Source organism: Chiloscyllium plagiosum, unplaced genomic scaffold, assembly GCF_037043375.1.
Source record: "Chiloscyllium plagiosum isolate Xiang-an unplaced genomic scaffold, Cpla_swu_hap1 HiC_scaffold_48, whole genome shotgun sequence".
In the NCBI taxonomy this organism is placed as follows: Eukaryota; Metazoa; Chordata; class Chondrichthyes; order Orectolobiformes; family Hemiscylliidae; genus Chiloscyllium; species Chiloscyllium plagiosum.
In genome coordinates, this window is record NW_028270186.1 from 5,257,942 (window position 1) to 5,277,194 (window position 19,253).

Sequence of the window (19,253 nt, forward strand, 5' to 3'; positions counted from 1 at the left end):
TCCTGGAAACTTCCTAAATCGACCCTTCAATCTATGCCCCCTGGTCACTGATCCCTCCACCAAGGGGAAAACTTTCTTACTGCCTCCGCTGTTTATCCCCTTCATCACTTTCCACAACTGTACACAGCACTCGAGTTCCACCGTTCCAACATTAACTCCCTGCTCTTAAACCCTACGCCTCAGTGTCCCAAATGCCTCTTTAACCACTTCATTGACCTGTCCTGCTACTCTAAGGGATAGGTGTGCTTGCACATCAAGGTCCCTCTGATCAATCTTTGAACTATCAAGATCCTCTCTCCCCCAGCATTCCAAACATCCCTCCCACCCCCACTAATGCACCTCTCACTTCAGCCCTGATGAAGAGTCATCTCTACTGGAAACATGAGCGTGCTCTCTCTCCATGGATGCTGCCTGACCCTCTGTAATCTTCAGCAGTTGTTGGTTTCAGTACAAATTCCAGCACCTGCAATAATTTGCTCGCTCTGAGTCTTGGTGCTTCCCAGGGTCCTGGTGCTCAGCATGCATTTGCTTGCTTTGTTTTTCCTGCTCACATGCATCACCTCACATCTCTCTCTCACACACACACAGGAACGCTGCACTCTCAGCTCTTTGTTCCAACGTTCCCAACTCCCTGTGTGTGTGGTGAGCGGGAGAAGCAGAAGTGTCAATTCCAGTGCAATGTGATAGACCCCGGTCAGATTGTGTCAGGAAGTCCGGGCGCCTCATCTTGCATCCCTGATCTGAGGGAATGAGCTCAGGGAGAGGGCTAACTCACAATCTCTATGTGTGTGTCTCTCTCTCTATGTCAGTGGGTTGAGCGCTTGCGTTACTGACTCCAGGTCAGTCATTCCGCGCATTCTGAGTGGACAGTTCCGGGAAGATGCCTGTCATTGGGTAGCTGGTACTCAGCTTCCGATTGCTACAAGATTTTCCCCGGGATAACACTTGTATAAATATGCAGCGCGGAGTATGTCTCACATACACACTTCTACACACATGGTGTTGCAGGTCTACCCTTAGCCGGCAGTAATACAGAGAGAGACAGGAGAAAGGTGAGCAATCTTTTGCAGCAATGCTTCCCAGGCTGGCTCTCCTCGCTGTTCTGCTCGGTGCATGGACAACTGCTGATGAACTGGCCTCGCTCATGGAGGAGAAGAACACCTCACTGACATCTAGGAGGATGAGACTGACTGCACAAAATTCAGGTAAACTTGGTTACTCCCTTTCTTCCTCCCCCTGGAACTTGCAGTTTCCAGCCTTCAGCTGCAGCTATTTCTGCTCAGTCCTGTAGCTCTATGCCCCTTTTCTGCATCTGTTTCAGTTGCTCTGCATCTGGAGCAGGCTAATCGGGGAAGGACTTGGTTCACGGTCCGGAGCACAGAAACTCGGCTCATCATTGCCTCCCAACTGAACCCAGAGCAGAGAGGATTTTCAAACTGGGAGCTTTCTCAGCGCGAAAGTGCTTCCTCCTGCCGCAGCATGTTGTCTCTTGACGCTTCATTCCTTTAAAATAGTGACTTTTCAGGGGGGGCGGAATCGTCCAAGGGATCACCTGCTCCAAGCTGTTTGACACTGCAGACTGTGTGTTTGTGTTTGAAAGGGATGCAGAAACAGATGCAGAAAAGGGGCATAGAGCTATACTGAGTCTGGCGAACAGCATTAGGACACTGGAACTTGTCTTCTGCACCACCAAGACACATGTGCATGTGTGAATCAGTCTGTGTGTTTCTGTGCCGGTGTGGGTGAGTCTGTATGAAAGTGCCTCTGTGTATGTGTGTGTATGCCTGCATCTGTTTGTCTGTGTCTGTCAGTGATTATATGTGTGTATCTGTCTCTCTATGTGAGAGTCTGTAAATATATGTGTGTGTGTGTAATGTGCACTGACAGTTGAAAATTTTGTCAGACTGTTCACGAGAAAAATCTAGAGAGCAAAATTCAAACTTGCTCCTTGCATCTCAGTTGTGTCCTAGAGGTGTGGTTCTGTTTTGTGTTGCTGGACAGTGCAGTGTGGCTGCTTCTTAAGACTGATTTGATTGTTGTGACTTCACCAAGATAAAGTGAAAAGTGTTGTTTTGGGTGCTCCCCAGGCAGATTGTATGGTACAAAGTGCACATCAGGGTAGCAGACCAGAGCACAGAATACAAAGCAGTGTTACAGCTGCAGAAAAGGTGCAGAGAGAAAGTGATCAGAATTGATATTTGAGAAGTCCAGTCAAGGCCACACAGTGCCTGACTGTGAGTTGTCTGAGAAATGACATCAAATGCTGTCCTAAAGTATTGCCCCAGTTTGGGGGCACTGGAGGATGAGCTCTCCTTCGACAAGATCCTTCCTGCAAAATGTTCCTTTGGTGCTGCCTGAGAGCCAAAGCAAACATTTTTGAATATGGTGCTTTCAGTAGCACTGCAGTGGATCACAGCGGTGCTGCTCCTGCAGCTGCTCTAGGACAGGATGAAGTCTAATCGGTATGTAGTCATCATGGTGAGGGCCATGCTCACTTTAGCTTGTTAATGAGAGGGCACCTCAGCGACTTCCACATGGAATCTCATCTGAAACTCCAGGACTGGGGAGTCCTGCACTGCTGGAGATATCAGCTTCACAACCAGACGTTAACCCGAGACCACGCCTGTTGTCGCAGCTGGTGCTGCTAGGGAAAGAGGTCAGGGAGAAGATAGAGAGAGTGATCCCCTGATGCTGTGCTCAGAAGACATTGGCAGCTGTCCCCATTTTCTGGTGAGTATTTATCCCTCACTAAACACCAGGCAAAACAGCCGAGATGAGTTCATTGATCTAATTTCACAGTTTGTGGAAGCTTGCTGTGCAGAAATGGTTTTATTGGATGACAAGCAGCAGTCAGTCACTGCACTTCAATCCTCATGTCATTCACTGGAAATTATTCGGGGGTGGATTGCAATCGGGACCTTGTAGAAACTGTATGCTGTTTTGACGTTGTGTGAGGAGTGGACTGCAATGGTTTGGATAAGGAGAGTTGACGTGCGAATAGCAATAGCAAGGAACAACAGCCTAAATTACATCGCAGATTCCATTGCGGGCAATTTGCCACTTGTGTGTTCTTTCATCTTTCATGGGCTTTGCACAGGGGAGAGATAGAAGGGGATTCAGCCTTCTCCACTGACTGAAGGAAGAAATGTGCTCAGAAGAAGTGCTGTAACCCCTTCATTGCTGTGACCCTCAGAACAGGTACTCTTCCACAAGTTTGAAAAAAAAGTCTATTTTTTTCTTAACACTTGAATGTAGTTGTCACAGCAACCTTACACACACACACAAGATGCATAACGGTGACTGCACAAGTGGGAGCATGCACAGAGGATTTTTAAAATGTTTTTGTTACACTTGAGTTTTGCTCAGTAGAAGCTGGACATCCTGCCAATCAGAAGATTGTTTTAGTTCGCAGAGGAAAAGGGAGATAGGAGGTTTCTGGTGGTTTATAGCTGCAGCAGCAGAGTAGGAGACTTTCCCCAGCTCATGTCAGACCATGCAACTGCATCTCAGATCAGACTTGGGCCTTCCAGTCACCTCTCAGCCTTTCATAGATTTTCAGCATGGTGATTTCATTTACTGGGTGGGAACTCTTCCTTCTCTGCAACTTGATATACCAGACTGACTAACACAATGCTGTCCTCATCAATATGTGTGAACAAACAGTCTTCTTCATAAGCTGATTTCTGTCAGGGGGGAACCAGAGGACCTGTGTTTTCCCATTGTCAAGACAGGTAATCCATGATAACTTGAGCATTCAGGCCCTTAACTTTCTCCACCATGCTCTCAGATAATGACTGATCAAACAACACTCCTTCTGTCTGCTTTCCTGCATTTTCTGTGTTCCCCTTTGTTTCCCCTGCTCATCAACAAGCTCTCTGTCTGTCATAACCTTCAATGTACACAGGAAATTGATACACAATGAGGATTTCACTTGCACCTCATCAGGCTTTCATGTCATTATGCACAAGTGTCAGTAAAAGTCTTTGGACAGTGGCAGTTATGAAAACTTACAGGAAAATCTATTATATTTTCATGTTTACAACAACCTTGTTCACACATTCATGCCCTACTGGGTAAGCGGGGCAGGAACGTGTGAACAAGGTGGTTAACTTCCAAGCTTGGTCACTTTGATGGAAACAGATAGACAGGAGAGAGGGTCAGCTGAACTCTGAACCCCATTGTGTTTCAACACAGATTGTCCACCTTCCACGTTTTCCAGAAAGCTGTGGGTGAAATTGCACAGGCCTGACTACAGTGATCTTCTTCTCATGTTAAGACTAACTGTTGTCTACAGGTGTTAGGTTAGAGAGGGGGTGGATTTCACATGAAGGATCGACCTCAAGAGCCTCCAGGTGAGGCCCAGCACAGTCTGGAGGCTAAGTTGGAAGGACTGTTATTCTGAACTTTTCATTTCTTGATTTTTTTCTAATTTATTCCTGTGATTTTGTACTTTTGTACCTAAGACTTAATACAGGACTTCTTGATTTCTTTATTTTTCAAATTACTTTTCCTTTAGAATTGGTACTTAAGAATCTGTACCTAGGTACCTTGGTACCTAAGATGGCACCATAACTTTACACTATACTCATATGACTACATGTGACAATAAAGCTAATTCTAATTCACATTAAGGTAAGTGGATATGATTAAGTCCCCATCTTAACACTGCACCTCGTCAGTCCTTCATGCTTTAGAATTGTTGCGGTGCACGTTTATGGTGCCAACTGCCTCTGTGGATATCTTGTCATCAATCTGTTCCGAAACGTGACGACATACCTCTGGAGTAGGTGGGACTTGAACCCAGGCCTCCTGGCTCAGAGGCCAACCGCCCATGTAAACCTGTCATGCTGTTGTCTGTCTGTCTGTCTGTCTGTCTGTCTCTCTCTCTCTCTATGTATGCTGTAGTGTCTCCACTGGCAGGAAGATATAATTACAGGCTTGGCACTTCCCTTTGAGACTCTGCAGGATGAATCAATAAAAGTAAACACTGATTAGAACTGCATATGGATCTAATTAACCAACAGATTTAGAAAAAACATGTCAACAAGTGGCAGGATTCATCTTTGTGATTCCTGTGTGTCACACCTTAGCTTTCACATTCACCACCATTTCTTTACCTTCAGACATATGAAACTTCCAGTAACACAAGATACCAGAGCCAGAATATCTACAGTCTACCTCTCAGACCTGCATGCACTCTCCTGGTTTCCCTGGTTTTATAAGTGTGACTTCACATCCTCGAATAATACTTTTCTATTTTACTTTTGATTCTCCATCGCCTTTTCAGAACAGGGGCCTGTTAATTGTGCTACGTATTGCTGTTCCCATATACTGTGCATCCAGGCCATTTGTCCCAGTACCATCCTGAGAGACTGGCTGGAATTAAAATAACATACCCTGTCACACTGCTGGCATCATACATGGCAATGGAACAGAACTTGATCAACATGAGATTCCGAATCTGAGGGACCTGAGCAAAAACACTTGTTGAGGAAGTAATAAAGCCAGGCACTTCATCCTGGCCTCTGACTTGTCGAATGAAGAGCACTCGAGCTTTGAGTGACCCTATCTAGCTATAAAAATGGTTATGAAAGAATACTGTCTTTTCATCAGTGGCAGGTTACTGTCTGATGGATTACAAACTACTCTTGGTAAAATAACTGACCCAACTTGACAGTACTGGAGTTACACTTGATCAAATATCATGTGCCCATCATAGATTCTTTCATAAATGGTGAACACTTTCTTGAAAGAAAGGGGCATTAAAAGATCGATCTCCATCTTGAAATTCACAAATAATTGCAAATGTTCTCTGACTGATTTCAAGTTATCCACCCTTCCATAGATTAACCTGTTAAAAGCTCAGTTTGAGTTCTAACAGTTCAGATTAAAGACTGAATATCTTAAGCCTACCTCAAATGCTGAGATTATCTCTGGTCCTTAATGTTTCAAGTCAACAAGTGGAAGAAAACTTATCAGTCTTCACTCCCATCTTCGGTCCCATCAGATAGTGGGATAAGTGGTGAAACATTCTACAGTTCTGTCCTGACCATCCACACATTTACATGTACACACAGACACATACAATCACACAGGCACACACACACAAACACAGGTACACCCACAATGTTCCCATTCGCTGGCCTTCCGACTCCGCCTGTGTTCTGCCAGCTGCCAGTATGTGTGGCGCAGAGATGCAGCCAAGGAAAATTGGGATTGAAGCAAGGATTGTTCAGCTGCCTTGTTATGAAAGTATCATTGTAATTGGGGGACTCGGTGGGGCGGGGAGTAACATAATTAACAAATCCAGCCGTATACTTCCCTTAGGTATTTTACCTCTCTGCTCCCTGTTGAATTTTAAATGACAGATTGAGCCGACTGGGCCTGTATTCACGTGAGTGCAGAAGGATGGAAGGGGATCTGACTGTCTGTCCAACTCTAACAGGGCTGGACAGACTCAATGCAGGAAGGATGGTTCCCCTGGGTAGGTGGGGGTCTATAACCAGGGGACGTACAGCCTCAGGGGGATATGGGGTAGACCATTTCAGACTGAGATGAGGGAACATTTCTTCACTCAGAGTGGTGAGGCAGTGGAATTCCCCACCACAGGAAGCTGGGGAGGTATGGGGAGAAAGGAGGAATATGGCACATACAGAGGACCAGACATGATCACATTGAACAGCTTCTTCCTGCTCCTAGTTTCTATCCCTCACAATGGAGGAGGTTTGCCAATGTGCCTTAGAATGTTCTGGAGTTTCCAACAGTCTCCTGGACATTGCTTCAAGCAAACTGGGTTCCAAGTTGATAACTTGTGGAGCTCAATCACCCATTTCTAAAAAGCCCAGGAGAGTCAGCAACTCTGATCATCTTCCCATGTTAACTTCCAGTCTCTTCTTTTTCCCTGTAGCTGAGATAATCCGGTGCTTGAACAATGCACTCCATGTGGGCTGTGGTGCATTTGCCTGTCTGGAGAATTCAACCTGTGACACCGATGGAATGTACGATATATGTAGGTCCTTCTTGTTCAGCGCTGCCAAGTTTGACACTCAGGTAAGGGGGCAGGGATGAGTTGACGTAACCCTATGTGATTCCTGATGAAGGGCTTTTGCCCAGAATGTCTATTTTCCTGCTCTTCAGATGCTGCCTGACCTGCTGTGCTTTTCCAGCACCACTCTAATCTTAACCCTATGTGAGCCCACAGAGTGGTGAGATATCTGCTGTGGTTCACTACAGAGCACTTTCCCCTGGGGTCAGAGGTTTGTTGATTCAAGTCCCACTCCATGGACTGCGGACAAAAGTCCAGGTTGACACTGCAGTGCAGTTCTGAGGGAATGCTGCACTGTCCGAGATGCCATCTTTTAGATGATGATTTAAACCAAGACAATGTCTAACGTCCCAGTAGGATATCTCTTGGCCTTGTCCTGAATGAGGTCACCTTCAGTGTCTTGGCCATGTATACATCCGTCAGCCAACATCACTGAAACACTAGATTTGTGCATTATCTCGCTAATATTGCTGCGAGCTTGCTGGATCCAAATTGGCTGTCCACTTTCCTGCATTACAACATTTCACAAGTGTTCCATTAGCTGTTAGATTGTTTGACTAAAAGGCACTGTATAAACACAAACCTTCCTTGAAGTTTTTCAACATCTTGACCATTATTTGAGCTCAGTGCAGAGTGCCGAATTTGGGAGGTGTTGTTTCCCTGCTCCCTGCCATTGGAAAAGAGGTCTAGTAGGTTCCATTGGGAATCTCATCCTTTCTCTGAGATTGTGTCCTCTCAGCTGGTGCCCAACACTCAGGCACTGAAGGCAAAACCCCATCCGTACCTCACAGCCCTACACATAGTTTAAATGTAGCTCTTTGATAGGAGCAGAAGCAGCCCACTGAGTCTGCTGTACCATTCGATGAAATTGTGTCTGAGCTGACATCGTCAGCTTCACTTTCCTGCCTTTTCCCCATAACCTTCGAATTCCAGTTGAGTAAAACCTATTTGTCAACGTAAGTTAACAGGAAGGAAGGAATTTGGAACACAAACAAACCTTGCTGTTCTTGAAGCTTTTGATTTGAATCTTGTGGGAAATGATTCCTTTCAATAGACAATAGGTGCAGGAATAGGCCATTCTGCCATTTCTTTGTTCCCCGTAATATATTCCCCTGTTTCTGTCTTCAAGGGCCCAATTTTAGTCTTCACTATTTTTTTGCCTTTCACATACCTAAAAAAGCTTTTACTATCCTCCTTTATATTTTTGGCCAGTTTATCTTCGTACCTCATTTTTTTTCTCTGCGTATTTCCTTCTTAAAAATCCTCTGTTCTTTAAAAGCTTCCCAGTCCTCCGTTTTCCCACTTATCTTTGCGATGTTATACTCTTTCTCTTTTAACTTTATATGCTTCTTAACTTCCCTCATCAGCCACCCACCCATGCCTCCCATTCTTCCTTTTTGGAATGAACTGATCCTGCATCTTCTGCATTATACACAGAAATATCTGCCATTGTCCTTCCACTGTCATCCCTCCTAGGTATTGCACCATTGAATTTTGGCCAGCTCCTCCCTCATAGCTCTGTAGTTCCCTTTATTCAACAGAAATATTGTCACTTCCGATTGTATCCTCTCCCTCTCAAATTGCAGATTGAAGCTTATTGTATTATGGTCACCACTTCCCAATGGCTCCTTCACTTCGAGGTCCCTGATCAATTCTGGTTCGTTGCACAATACCAGATCCAGAATTGCCTTCTCCCTGGTAGGCTCCAGCACCAGCTGCTCTAAGAATCCATCTCGGAGGCACTCCACAAAGTCTCTTTCTTGGGGTCCAGTACCATCCTGATTCTCCCAGTCTACCTGCATGTTGAAATTCCCCATAACAACTGTAGTAACATCTTTGCGACAGGCCAATTTCAGCTCCTGATTCAACTTGCATCCAACATCCAGACTACTGTTTAGGGGGCTGTAGATAACTCCCAAGAGTGTCTTTTTACCCTTAGAATTTGTCAGCTCTATCCATACTGACTCTACATCCCCTGATTCTAGGTCCCCCCGTGCAAGGGACTGAATATCATCCCTTACCAACATGGCCACCCCACCCCCTCTGCCCGTCGTTCTGTCCTTACGATAGCACGTGTAGCCTTGAATATTCATTTCCCAGGCCCTGTCCACTTGAAGCCACGTCTGTTATCCCCACAATATCGTATCTGCCAATTTCCAAAAGAGCCTCAAGCTCATCCATCTTATTTCTAATGCTTCGTGCATTCACATATAGTATTTTTAATTTGTTACTGCCCTCACCCTTCCCATCAACTCCTATTTCACTCAACCTTACAGCATGATCCCTTTTTGAGTTTTCTGCTTCATTGATACAGTTGTCTTTCTTGACTCCCCTTGTTCTAACTTTCCCTTCAATCTCCTTCTTAAACATCCAGTTTGTCCCCTGCCCCCTGCTACTTAGTTTAAATGTAGCTGTGTTGCATTAGCAAACCTGCCTGCCAGAATGCTGGTCCCCAACCTATTAAGGTGCAAACTGTGTCTCTCGTATAATTTATCCTTCCACAAAACATACCCCAGTGATCCAACAATTTAAATCCTTGCTTCCTGCACTAGTTCCCCAGCCACATGTTCAAGTCCATTATCTCCCTGTTTCTGGCCTCACCAGCCCGATGAACTGGAAGCACCCATTCCCAAGACTGAGTTAAGGTATTGCACAAACATTAGAAGAGCTGACAGGTTTCTTTATGTCACACAGGGAAAAGCCTTTGTCAAGGACAGTTTGAAGTGCATTGTTAATGGCATCACTTCCAAGGCCTTCTTCACCATCCGGAGGTGCTCGGCCTTTCAGAAGATGATTGCAGATATTCAGGAGGAGTGTTATAAGAAGCTGGACATCTGTACAATGGCAAAACACAACACAGCAGCAATCGCAGAAGTCATCCATCTCCCGGACTATTTCAAGAACAGGTATGTTGGAAAGATTGGCAATCCGAAGGCAAATATGAAGCAGCCTTCCTGATAGGTGGATTGATTTCAATGCAAACCTCATCAATTTCTGTCAATGTGTTTGGATCCAATATATGACAAATCCAAATGCTAAGATCTACCACAAATCCTAATCACGCTCTGGAGTCAGTGCTCCCCAAATTTTCTCCCCCGCCACCCCTCCATCATTGGAGAGGCTCTCTTATCACACCTCTGCATCCTCTGAAATCACTGTGATTTCCTGAACCTCATCTGAACGAGATGGACCCTAGCCTTTTATAATCCTATCTTCCTGTGAATGAAAGGAAAATATCTTTGGACTCATTTGCACCATCAGTTAGTGACCTGAATATTTTCTGTGTCAGACTCAAGCTGTGAGGCATTGCTTCTCAAAATATCTGTCCCATTTTTTATCACAGTGGCCCCTTTCCCTGAAAATATACTTTACTTGTAAAGTCTCCATTGTCAACTCTTTGCTCAGGTCCCTTTCTTACAGCGCAGGTGTCATTCCAAGGGACATCACTGCACTCACAACTCTGCGACATAGTCACGATATTCAATTCACTTTTCAAACACAGCCCTGGTGTGGGGGCAGACTCCACATCTTCCAGACCCTGAGTGTACGGTAGAAGCAGGGAGTTTGACAGGAACTTCTCCCCATTCTGAGGTCAGCAATGGTTGCTCCAAGCCTGACTGCATCCCCTCATTGCTGCGCCTGGGAATGGCCCAGTCTGTGACACTCGGTCATCCACAGCTCTTTGCACTGAGAGGCCGGCAGGATGACACAGCGTCTTTCCCAGAGTTGAGGGTTCTTCAGCATCAGTGAAAGTATCTCTCTCTCTGTGCACCCTTGGGATAAGCCTGTGGGGAGAGGTGGGAGTGTTGAGGGGAGACAGCACAGAGTGCTGCATCCCAGGGCTGCCCAGGATGAACCTTGACAAAGACCGTCCTTTCTCCCTCCAGAGCTGTTTTGTAAAAATGCCTGAGGTAGGTGGGCAAAGTTCGCTTCCCCACTGGGGGGGTCACCTCGAGAGTGTCAAACTAAGATGACCTTTCCAATCACATCATCCCAACAGGCCAACAGATGAAATACTGCCTGGCAGTTTTAGCAGAAAAAAGACTCCGTCATAGCAGTTTACAGCACAGAAAAAGGCCATTTGGCTCATCGAGTATGTGCTGATCCAAAACAACCGCCTCACTATTCTAATACCATTAACCAGCACTTGGCCAACATCCTTGTACGCCTTGGCATGGCAAGTGCATATCGTATTACTTCCTCAATCTGATGGGGGCTTCTGCCTCTCCCACCCTGATAGGCAGTCAATTCCACATTCCCCATCCCCCCTTGGGTGAAAAAGATTCTCATCACATGCCCCTGGTCACTGATCATTCCTATCTGCCCTAACTCTGCCTCTAATACTTTTACCCATCTCAATCACGTTCCCTCTTTATCTCTTCCGTTCCGAGGAAAACAGCCCCAGACTGTCCAATCTCTCTTTATCACTGGAACTCTCCAGCACCAGGCAACACCCTTGTAAATGTCCCTCTTCACCCTCTCTAGTGCTATCACATCCCTCCTACAATGTAGGTTCCAGAACTATACGCAGTACTCTAGCTGTGATCAAACCAACATTGTATACCGTTCCAGCATCACCACTCCATTCTTAAAGTTCTATGCCGGGGCTAAGAAAGGCAGGAATTCTATTGGGTTAACCTATTAGCCTTCTGACCCATCTGTCCCACTATCTTAAGAAAATGATGGACATGCACAGAACAGTCCCGCTGATCCTCTGTGCTTCCCGGGGTCCTACTGTTCATCCTGTCCTTCCTTGCTTTACTCGTCCCACCAGGTGCATCGCCTCACATTTACCTGGAACGAATTTCATTTGCCACATCAGTCCACCTAACCAGCTGGTCTCCATCCTTCTGTAATCTCCACCTATCCTTCTCCCCATTCACTGCCCCACTAATTTTCCTATTATCCATTAGCTTATTCATCAACGCTCATACATCCAAGTTAAAATGATTTATATCGCATAAAGACATTTTCACCTGTTGTGTGGCTCAGAAATCAGCCACTTGCCTGAGCAGGCAGGCTGTGCTGCGTGTAAGGGATGTTTCAGGGATAGGTCTCTCAGTGCATCGTCCTTCGAGCAGATTGTCAAACTCAGCCCCCAGTTCCCTGTCCGGAAGCCCCCACCACGACAAGAGCAAGGAGCTTCCCCCTGCTGCCCTGGGCTACAGTCACCCACTGAGAAGACATTAGTCTCTTGCTCCTCTGTCTGTCTCCTGGCCATTTATGGGACCCCACTGTGCTGATTCCTGGTGACAACAGCTTGCAAGTAACTCATTGGCTGTGCACCTCTTTGAACCAATCCGAGGTTGAGCAGATTCTTAGACTGATCTAGGGTGGCCTTTATTTCCCTCGTAAGACACAGTGAGATTAGGAATTTACTGGAACTGCCAATAAAAAAAACAGTCATTGCTGTGGATATCAAAATTGTGAACAAAAGACCTGCTGTCAAAGGAGAAAGATATGCTTTTCGTTGTAATAATGAGTTTTGAATTAAGCTTTTTAAAAATGTCATGGGTGAGCTGTCATTTCTGTTTCTCTGCCTCCAGATATTACAATAAGCTACTGAGGACACTGCTGGACTGCGATGAGAGGACAGTGAGCAGAATTAGGGAGAAAGTGATGGCGAGCCTGGACTCACACTTGTCTGGTTTCATCCACCTGCTGCAGAGTGACCACTGCTTGTCCTCACCGCCGCACAGCGCCACCCGCAATAAACGCTCTGCCACTGAATCCCAGAAACTGCAGCTCTTCATCCGAAACTCCAAGGCAACGAGCCGCCTGGCCTCTGAGTTCACATCGAGTGAGAACGAATGATATCGGAGCTGGGGTGGGGGGTGGAGAGCTAAAGAAGGGGAGAGAGAGAGAGAGAATGAGAGAGAGGAGGCCTCGACCCCGTCCACAGCACCAAGGTGTCTTCAGTGAATCTGGTCCAGCACATTTCTTGGCAGTTGACACGGAGCAAGTGCCCACATCCAGCTCAGCCCAGCAAAAACCAAATGGTGACAAGTGTGTGAACTCTTTAAAGTGGCAATGCCAGTGCATCTACCTTTCCTTCATCTTGCGAAAACACAATCCAAACTCAAGTCAGGTCATATCTTATCCAGGTCAAGCACTAGCCTTAACATGTCTGAATGCCCCTAGGAACTCCCTCTGTCATTTCTCTGGTAGGTTTTTGTTTGTTCACAATGTGCTAGGCCAGCATTTATTATCCATCCCTGATTGCCCAGAGGGCAGCTGAGAGTCACCACACTGCGGTGGCTCTGAAGTCACATGTAGGCTAGACTCAGTAAGGACAGGCAGCTTTCCTTCCCTGAAGCAGACCGGTGACCTTCACCTTGTGATGTGTTGCTGTTCTGCCTATATCAGAATGTGCGCGAGAGAGAGAGAGAGAGAGAGAGAGAGAGAGAGAGAATACTTATCCCATCTCCAGGCCCCTGGCATCCTGTGCTTTCCCCTGTCCGTGGCCAGCCCTGCGCTCCAAGCCGACCAGATTTCTCACCTTTTGGTGAGAGGTCACAAAGCTGGAATGTTCATTCTAACAACAAGAAACATCCAGCCCCTTTCTGCTGACTATCTCAAACTAATTCACCAAATCAGGACAGACCAAGGCCCCTTCCGCCCATCAAGCCTGTTCTGGCTGTATGAAAGATGTCTCCAGTGGGTCCCCATTACAACCAGGCATTAGTATGACCCTGATTATGACACTGTTGTTAGTTGCAGTTCCTCAGTTACAACTCAGTAGGGAGAATTCCCACCTCTGCAGACCAACCAAGACCAGCTTTCAGGCGCAATACAGAGGGAGCTCTGCACTGCTCAGGGGAGCTAGCTTTCAAAGCATGCCCCATCTGCCTGCTCCACAGAATGTGAACGATCGCACAACAGTATCCCAAAGGAAAACAGAAGATCTTAAACACGGTGTCCTAACCAATAGCTAGGCCTCAGTTGACATCCCAAGGTCATTGTCACATTCACACTTGGAAGAGGTTTTGGCAGAGGGGGATATGGCTCTGGTCTCTGTGTCTCCCAGTTCAGAAATGTTCACTCTCTGGGTAACATAGAGATTTCTTTTCTGACCCACCTATTTAGAGATGTTATGGTACACTTCTGGAGGGGACTGGGGACTTAAGAACATAGAACATAGAACATTACAGCGCAGTACAGGCCCTTCGGCCCTTGATGTTGCGCCGCCCTGTGATCCTAATCTGAAGCCCATCCCACCTACACTATTCCATGTACATCCATTTGCCTGTCCAATGTCAACTTAAATGCACTTAAACTTGGCAAATCTACTACTGTTGCAGGCAAAGCATTCCATACCCTTACTGCTCTCTGAATAAAGAAACAACCTCTGACATCTGTCTCATACCTGTCTCCCCTCACTTTAAAGTTGTGTCCCCTCATGTTTGCCGTCCCCATACTTGAAAAAAGACTCTCCCTGTCCACCCTATCTAACCGTCTGATTATCTTGTATGTCTCTATTAAGTCACCTCCCAAGAATCTTACCATTAGCCCAGTACTTAGCATTCCGATTACTCCATCCAAAGTGTATCACCTCACACTTGTCCACATTAAACTCTATTTGCCACCTCTCAGCCCAGCTCTGCATCCTATCTATGTTTCTCTTCAACCTACTACATCCTTCGTCACTATCCACAACTCCACCGAACTTAGTGTCGTCTGCAAATTTGCTAACCCACCCTTCTAAGCCCTCATCCAGGTCATTTATTAAAATGACGAGCAGCAGTGGACCCAACACCGACCCTTGCGGTACGTCGCTAGTAACTGGACACCAAGATGAACATGTTCCATTAACTACAACCCTCTGTTTTTTTTCAGCAAGCTAATTACTGATCCAAACTGCTATGTCTCCCACAATCCCATTCCTCCGCATTTTGTATAATAGCCTACTGTGGGGAACCTTATCGAACGCCTTGCTGAAATCCATAGACACCACATCAACCGGTTTACTCTCATCTACCTGTTTGGTTACTTTGACTTGAATCTGGGTCTTCTATCTCAGAGGGAGGGAACCTATCATTGAGTCATACATCATGGAAACAGATCCTTCGGTCCAACCAGTCCATGCCAAACATAATCCCACACTAAACCACTTCCACCTGTCTGCTCCTGGCCCATATCCTTCCAAACCTTTCCTATTCACAGACTTATCCAAATGTCTTTCAAATGTTGTTACTGTACCTGGACCCACCACTTCCTCAAAGTTCATTCCACATGCAAACAATCCTCTGTGTGAAAAATTTGCCCCTCATTTCTTTTTTGGATCTCTATCCTCTCACCTTAAAAATGTGCTCACCCTCCAAATGTCCTTGACATAGAAAAAGGCATCACCCGAGTCCCAGTGCCCCAATCCTCACGGACAGTCTAAGAGGGTGAGAGATGAGGCATTTGATTTTAAAATGCTGAAAGACCGCGCCAAAAGAAGCTCACTGAACTCATCAAGAGTCCACCCAGTGAGATCTTCGTTGCTCTAGAACTGAACTCCAAAGGATCCAGCATCCCAGAGATGAACGAACAAAGGTCAGCCGATCTCTGATGGATCAGGAGTAATGGGTGCAGCATTCAATACCCAGTTCCAAACTTCTGCCACTCCTTTTCCATGTGCAAACATTTTCATTGCTGAGAGATCTGACCTTATTTGTAGATTGTCCTCCCAAGAGTTTTAAAAAGAGCTTCCTCAATATCAATAAAAAAAAGCCCACACCCTAACCTCCTCAACTCCAGGGAACGGATCTGCTGTCTGTGTAATCTGCCCTTTGTGATTGAACCCTTGGCAGTGTGGGTATCATTGCAGTAATCCAGGCTGGATTCCACACCACCCCCAGACAAACCTCCTTTCTCTGTCAAGTGTCACGTTGCTGGCTGGAACATAGGGACAAAGGTGGGTGCCTTTGTGAAACACTGAGAAGGTTACTTATCAGCTGACTGACCACACCAAGCCAAGTCGCAAAGCAGTTTGGAACCAATGGTCGAAAGGGAGTCACTGTCAGTCCCCATCTTCTGGCCCCCTGTTCCACTGGCAGGAGCTTTACTGAGGGATGGAGGGAGCCTGGGGTCTGGAGAGGAGGACTGGTGCATATTCTTGATGAAAATAAAAAGACAGTAGTTTGGTTGACCATTTGTGCTGTAGTTGCTCCAGTCAGCTCACCAATAAATATGACCAAATGCCAGGGAACCACAGAGCAACCATTCACAGTCAGGCTCACTGGCCCAACTAAACCATGGGCAAGATGCCAGCACCACACCACCTAACCTCCTATTCCAATAGGGGCAGGAGGGGCAATGATGGACGACCTTGCCCTTCCCAATCACTGAGACACCAACGTTGTCTGGTGGACTGCTGACATGGCTCTCCAATCGTGCGTGGTTTATTTCTCTTTCCAGCAGCTCTCACTGAGTCCTCGGTGTTTCTCCTCATGCCTTGATTCCTGATGCAGCCGCTGCACCATGTCTCCCCCTGGGTCAGTGTTTGTATCCTGAAGACTTCCTGAATGTTGTCAGCTTTTGGAACTTTGTGACTTCAACACAAAGAGAAGGTTCTCATTACTACGGTTCATTCCTATGGCAAATAAAGTTGTGGTGACTAATCTCATGTTCTCATGTCTCTCTTGCACACACCTTCCACCAATTCCTGAGATTCTAATGACCATCAGGTTGCCCCAGCTCCTTCCCATGGGTCACAGCAGGACAGAAAAGGTGGTGTTTCAGCAGAGGTAAGCAACCAGTGTCTCTCTCTGCATTTACCTACCACCCTGCGGGGAGTGACACAATGCAAATCTTTCACTGATGGGGGTGAAGGTGCAAGTATCAATTTTGATCTGTCAGGCATCCTTTTTTTTAAATGAAGGGAATTGAAAAGTGCAAACACTCTCCCGCAGAAAACCCAAGCACACCATGGGTTTTTTTTTAAAGAAACACATTCAGGGTTATTAGCCAATATTTATCACTCACCCATAATTGCCAAGAAGACAATGAAGAGTCAACGACATTGCTGTGGGTGTGGAATCATATCTCAGCAAGATCGCGTAAGGTCGGCAGATATCCTTCGTTAAAGGATATCTGTGAGTCTGACAGGTAGTTGCAAGAATCAGTTTCATGGTTACCATCACAGATGGCTTTTCAATCCTGACCTATCTGCTCCAATGGGATTGGGAACCTTGGTGCGTGGCTTGCTAACCCAGTGACAATGACCACAATTTCACCACAGTGACCAATCTCGCTCGATCAGCCTACAACAGAGACAAACATGAGGTGAGGCAGACCGCCTGTTGTGGGAGCTCTGTACAATCATCAAACTCCAACAGCGTGAAAACTGGCCATTTGGCCAATCAAGTCCACACTAACCCTCCTGGACCCAAACCCCCCAACCCTATAAACCCACATTTCCCATGGCTAACCCAACTAGTCTGCACATCCCTGGACACTATGGGAAATTTAACATGGCAACTACCCTAACCTGCATATCTTTGGACTATGGGAGGAAACCAGAGCAACCGGAGGAAAGACACACATATGCAGAGAGAATGTGAAACTCCACACATACAGTCGCCCGAGAGTGTAACTGAACCAAGTCCCTGGTGCTGTGAAGCAGCAGTGCTAACCACTGAGTCACTGTGCTGCCCTGCTCCCTATTTGTGTTTGAGATCCCTATTTGTTGCCAATGCAATACACACACCTCATCCAACATCACATGGCCAATTCCATGAACAATTCAGTAGTTTGAAGACAAGAGTCAGTGTATTTCAGTTGTCCCTCAATCTACTGGCAGTGTCTGGAGAGAGAAACCTCTTCATGTGGCATCCAAATCAGACTGTCTGGGAAAGGGAAGGCCAAACTCTAACAACTCACACAGAGATGAAATTCATTCTCATCTTCATCTGAAACAGAAGATGCCTCTCTTCTGAAACAGTGCACCTAGCTCTGGACTCCCACAAAAAGCAATAGCTCCTGTGCGCTGTAAAGGTTTCAGCAGGGTTTGTTGGAGCTGTGATGATGTGAATCATACACAGACAAGGGGTGGGTGCTTGCTCAGGCATAAAGTCCCAGTGCATCTTTGATGAGTTTCAGTAGTGAAGCAATGGTATTCACAGCTCCTCTGAAATTATCTCTTTCTCCTTCCCCCTCTCCCTTCCTTTTCTCTCTCCAGTCAGCTCATTTCTGCAATAGCAGCACAGGAACAGTGCCACAGCTAGCGAGAGGTGGGGAGATGCTGACAGTTGGGATACAGAGGAAAGACAGAGATAAGGACTGAAAGAAAGGCAGAGAGGACGAGGAGACAGACACGCACTGGTGTCCCTTGTGGACCTGTCCAATAACAAGTGAGGAAAGCAACAGCAGCATCGACTATCACATGCTCTGGGGCTTGATGACAAATGGTACAAACTGCATGACAGCGAGACAAAGGAAGTCTGGCTTCTGACTAAACACAGGACGCTTTTTTTGGAATTCTCTCTTTGGAAAGAACTAAACTTCCTAGCCAGCCCTGAATCCTCAGAGAGGTGACCTGCCCTCCAAGCCAGTTGTAATTTGCTGCTCGGTGTTAGAGGCTGGGAGGAAGAGTGCAATCCAATTACAGAGACATGAACTTACTCTGTTATTCATGACAGGAGCACAGCTGGTGCTGGCCAGAAGCCAAGTGTAATCCTTGATATCGTGCAAAGTCTAAGGTAGCCTTCACCAGGTGGGTCCAGGGACCCAGAGCAGCAAGGGACGGCAAAGAAGACATCGGAATAGAGGAGACCATTCAGCCCATTGAGTCTGCCCCGCCATTCATCATGATCGTGGCACCCCATCTCCAGAGTACTATACAGCAACAGGAACAAGAAATCTATCAGTCTCGACACACTCAAAGACTGAGTTCCCACAGCCCTCTGTGGTACAGAATCCAAAGGTTCACAACCCTTGGAATTAAACCAAATTCTCCTCATCTCCCACCTAAGTGGTATCTCCTCATATCACCACCTAAGTGGTGTTTTAAATTATGCCCCTGGTTCTGGACACCCCAGCCAGGGGTAATATCTTATCTGCACCTATGCTGCCCATCCCTTTTAGTATTTTTGAAGTTTCAAAGAGATCACCTCCTAGTCCTTGGAACTGCAGAGAGTACCAGTCCAGTTTGCTCACCCTTACTTCATCGGATAGTCTTGTTATTCCAGGAACAAATCAGATAAGCCTTCATTCATTCACTCTC

At 46.3% G+C, this 19,253-nt stretch overlaps 1 protein-coding gene and 1 long non-coding RNA gene across 2 annotated transcripts in view; one reads left to right on the plus strand and one right to left on the minus strand.

Moving 5' to 3' along the window:
- LOC148135689 (uncharacterized) overlaps positions 1-4,937 on the minus strand; it is a 96,542-nt gene extending 91,605 nt beyond the window's left edge. Inside the window, exon 1 of the long non-coding RNA XR_015754790.1 lies at positions 4,777-4,937. This is a non-coding gene — a long non-coding RNA (uncharacterized LOC148135689). The remainder of the gene's footprint in view (positions 1-4,776) is intronic.
- LOC122543044 (stanniocalcin-1) lies at positions 998-16,650 on the plus strand. Its single transcript, XM_043681241.2, has 4 exons — positions 998-1,205; positions 6,908-7,050; positions 9,740-9,951; positions 12,592-16,650. Exons 1-4 carry the CDS (start codon positions 1,073-1,075, stop codon positions 12,857-12,859), a joined length of 756 nt encoding a protein of 251 aa, XP_043537176.1. The 5' UTR covers positions 998-1,072; the 3' UTR covers positions 12,860-16,650.
- The last annotated feature ends 2,603 nt before the right edge of the window (positions 16,651-19,253 follow it).

Excerpts from the sequence above, each read along its gene's own strand:
- LOC122543044 (XM_043681241.2), top strand. The coding sequence starts at position 1,073 with ATGCTTCCCAGGCTGGCTCTCCTCGCTGTTCTGCTCGGTGCATGGACA. Across the intron at positions 1,206-6,907 it reads ACTGACTGCACAAAATTCAG|CTGAGATAATCCGGTGCTTG; the intron begins GTAAACTTGGTT and ends TTTTCCCTGTAG. Across the intron at positions 7,051-9,739 it reads CTGCCAAGTTTGACACTCAG|GGAAAAGCCTTTGTCAAGGA; the intron begins GTAAGGGGGCAG and ends TATGTCACACAG.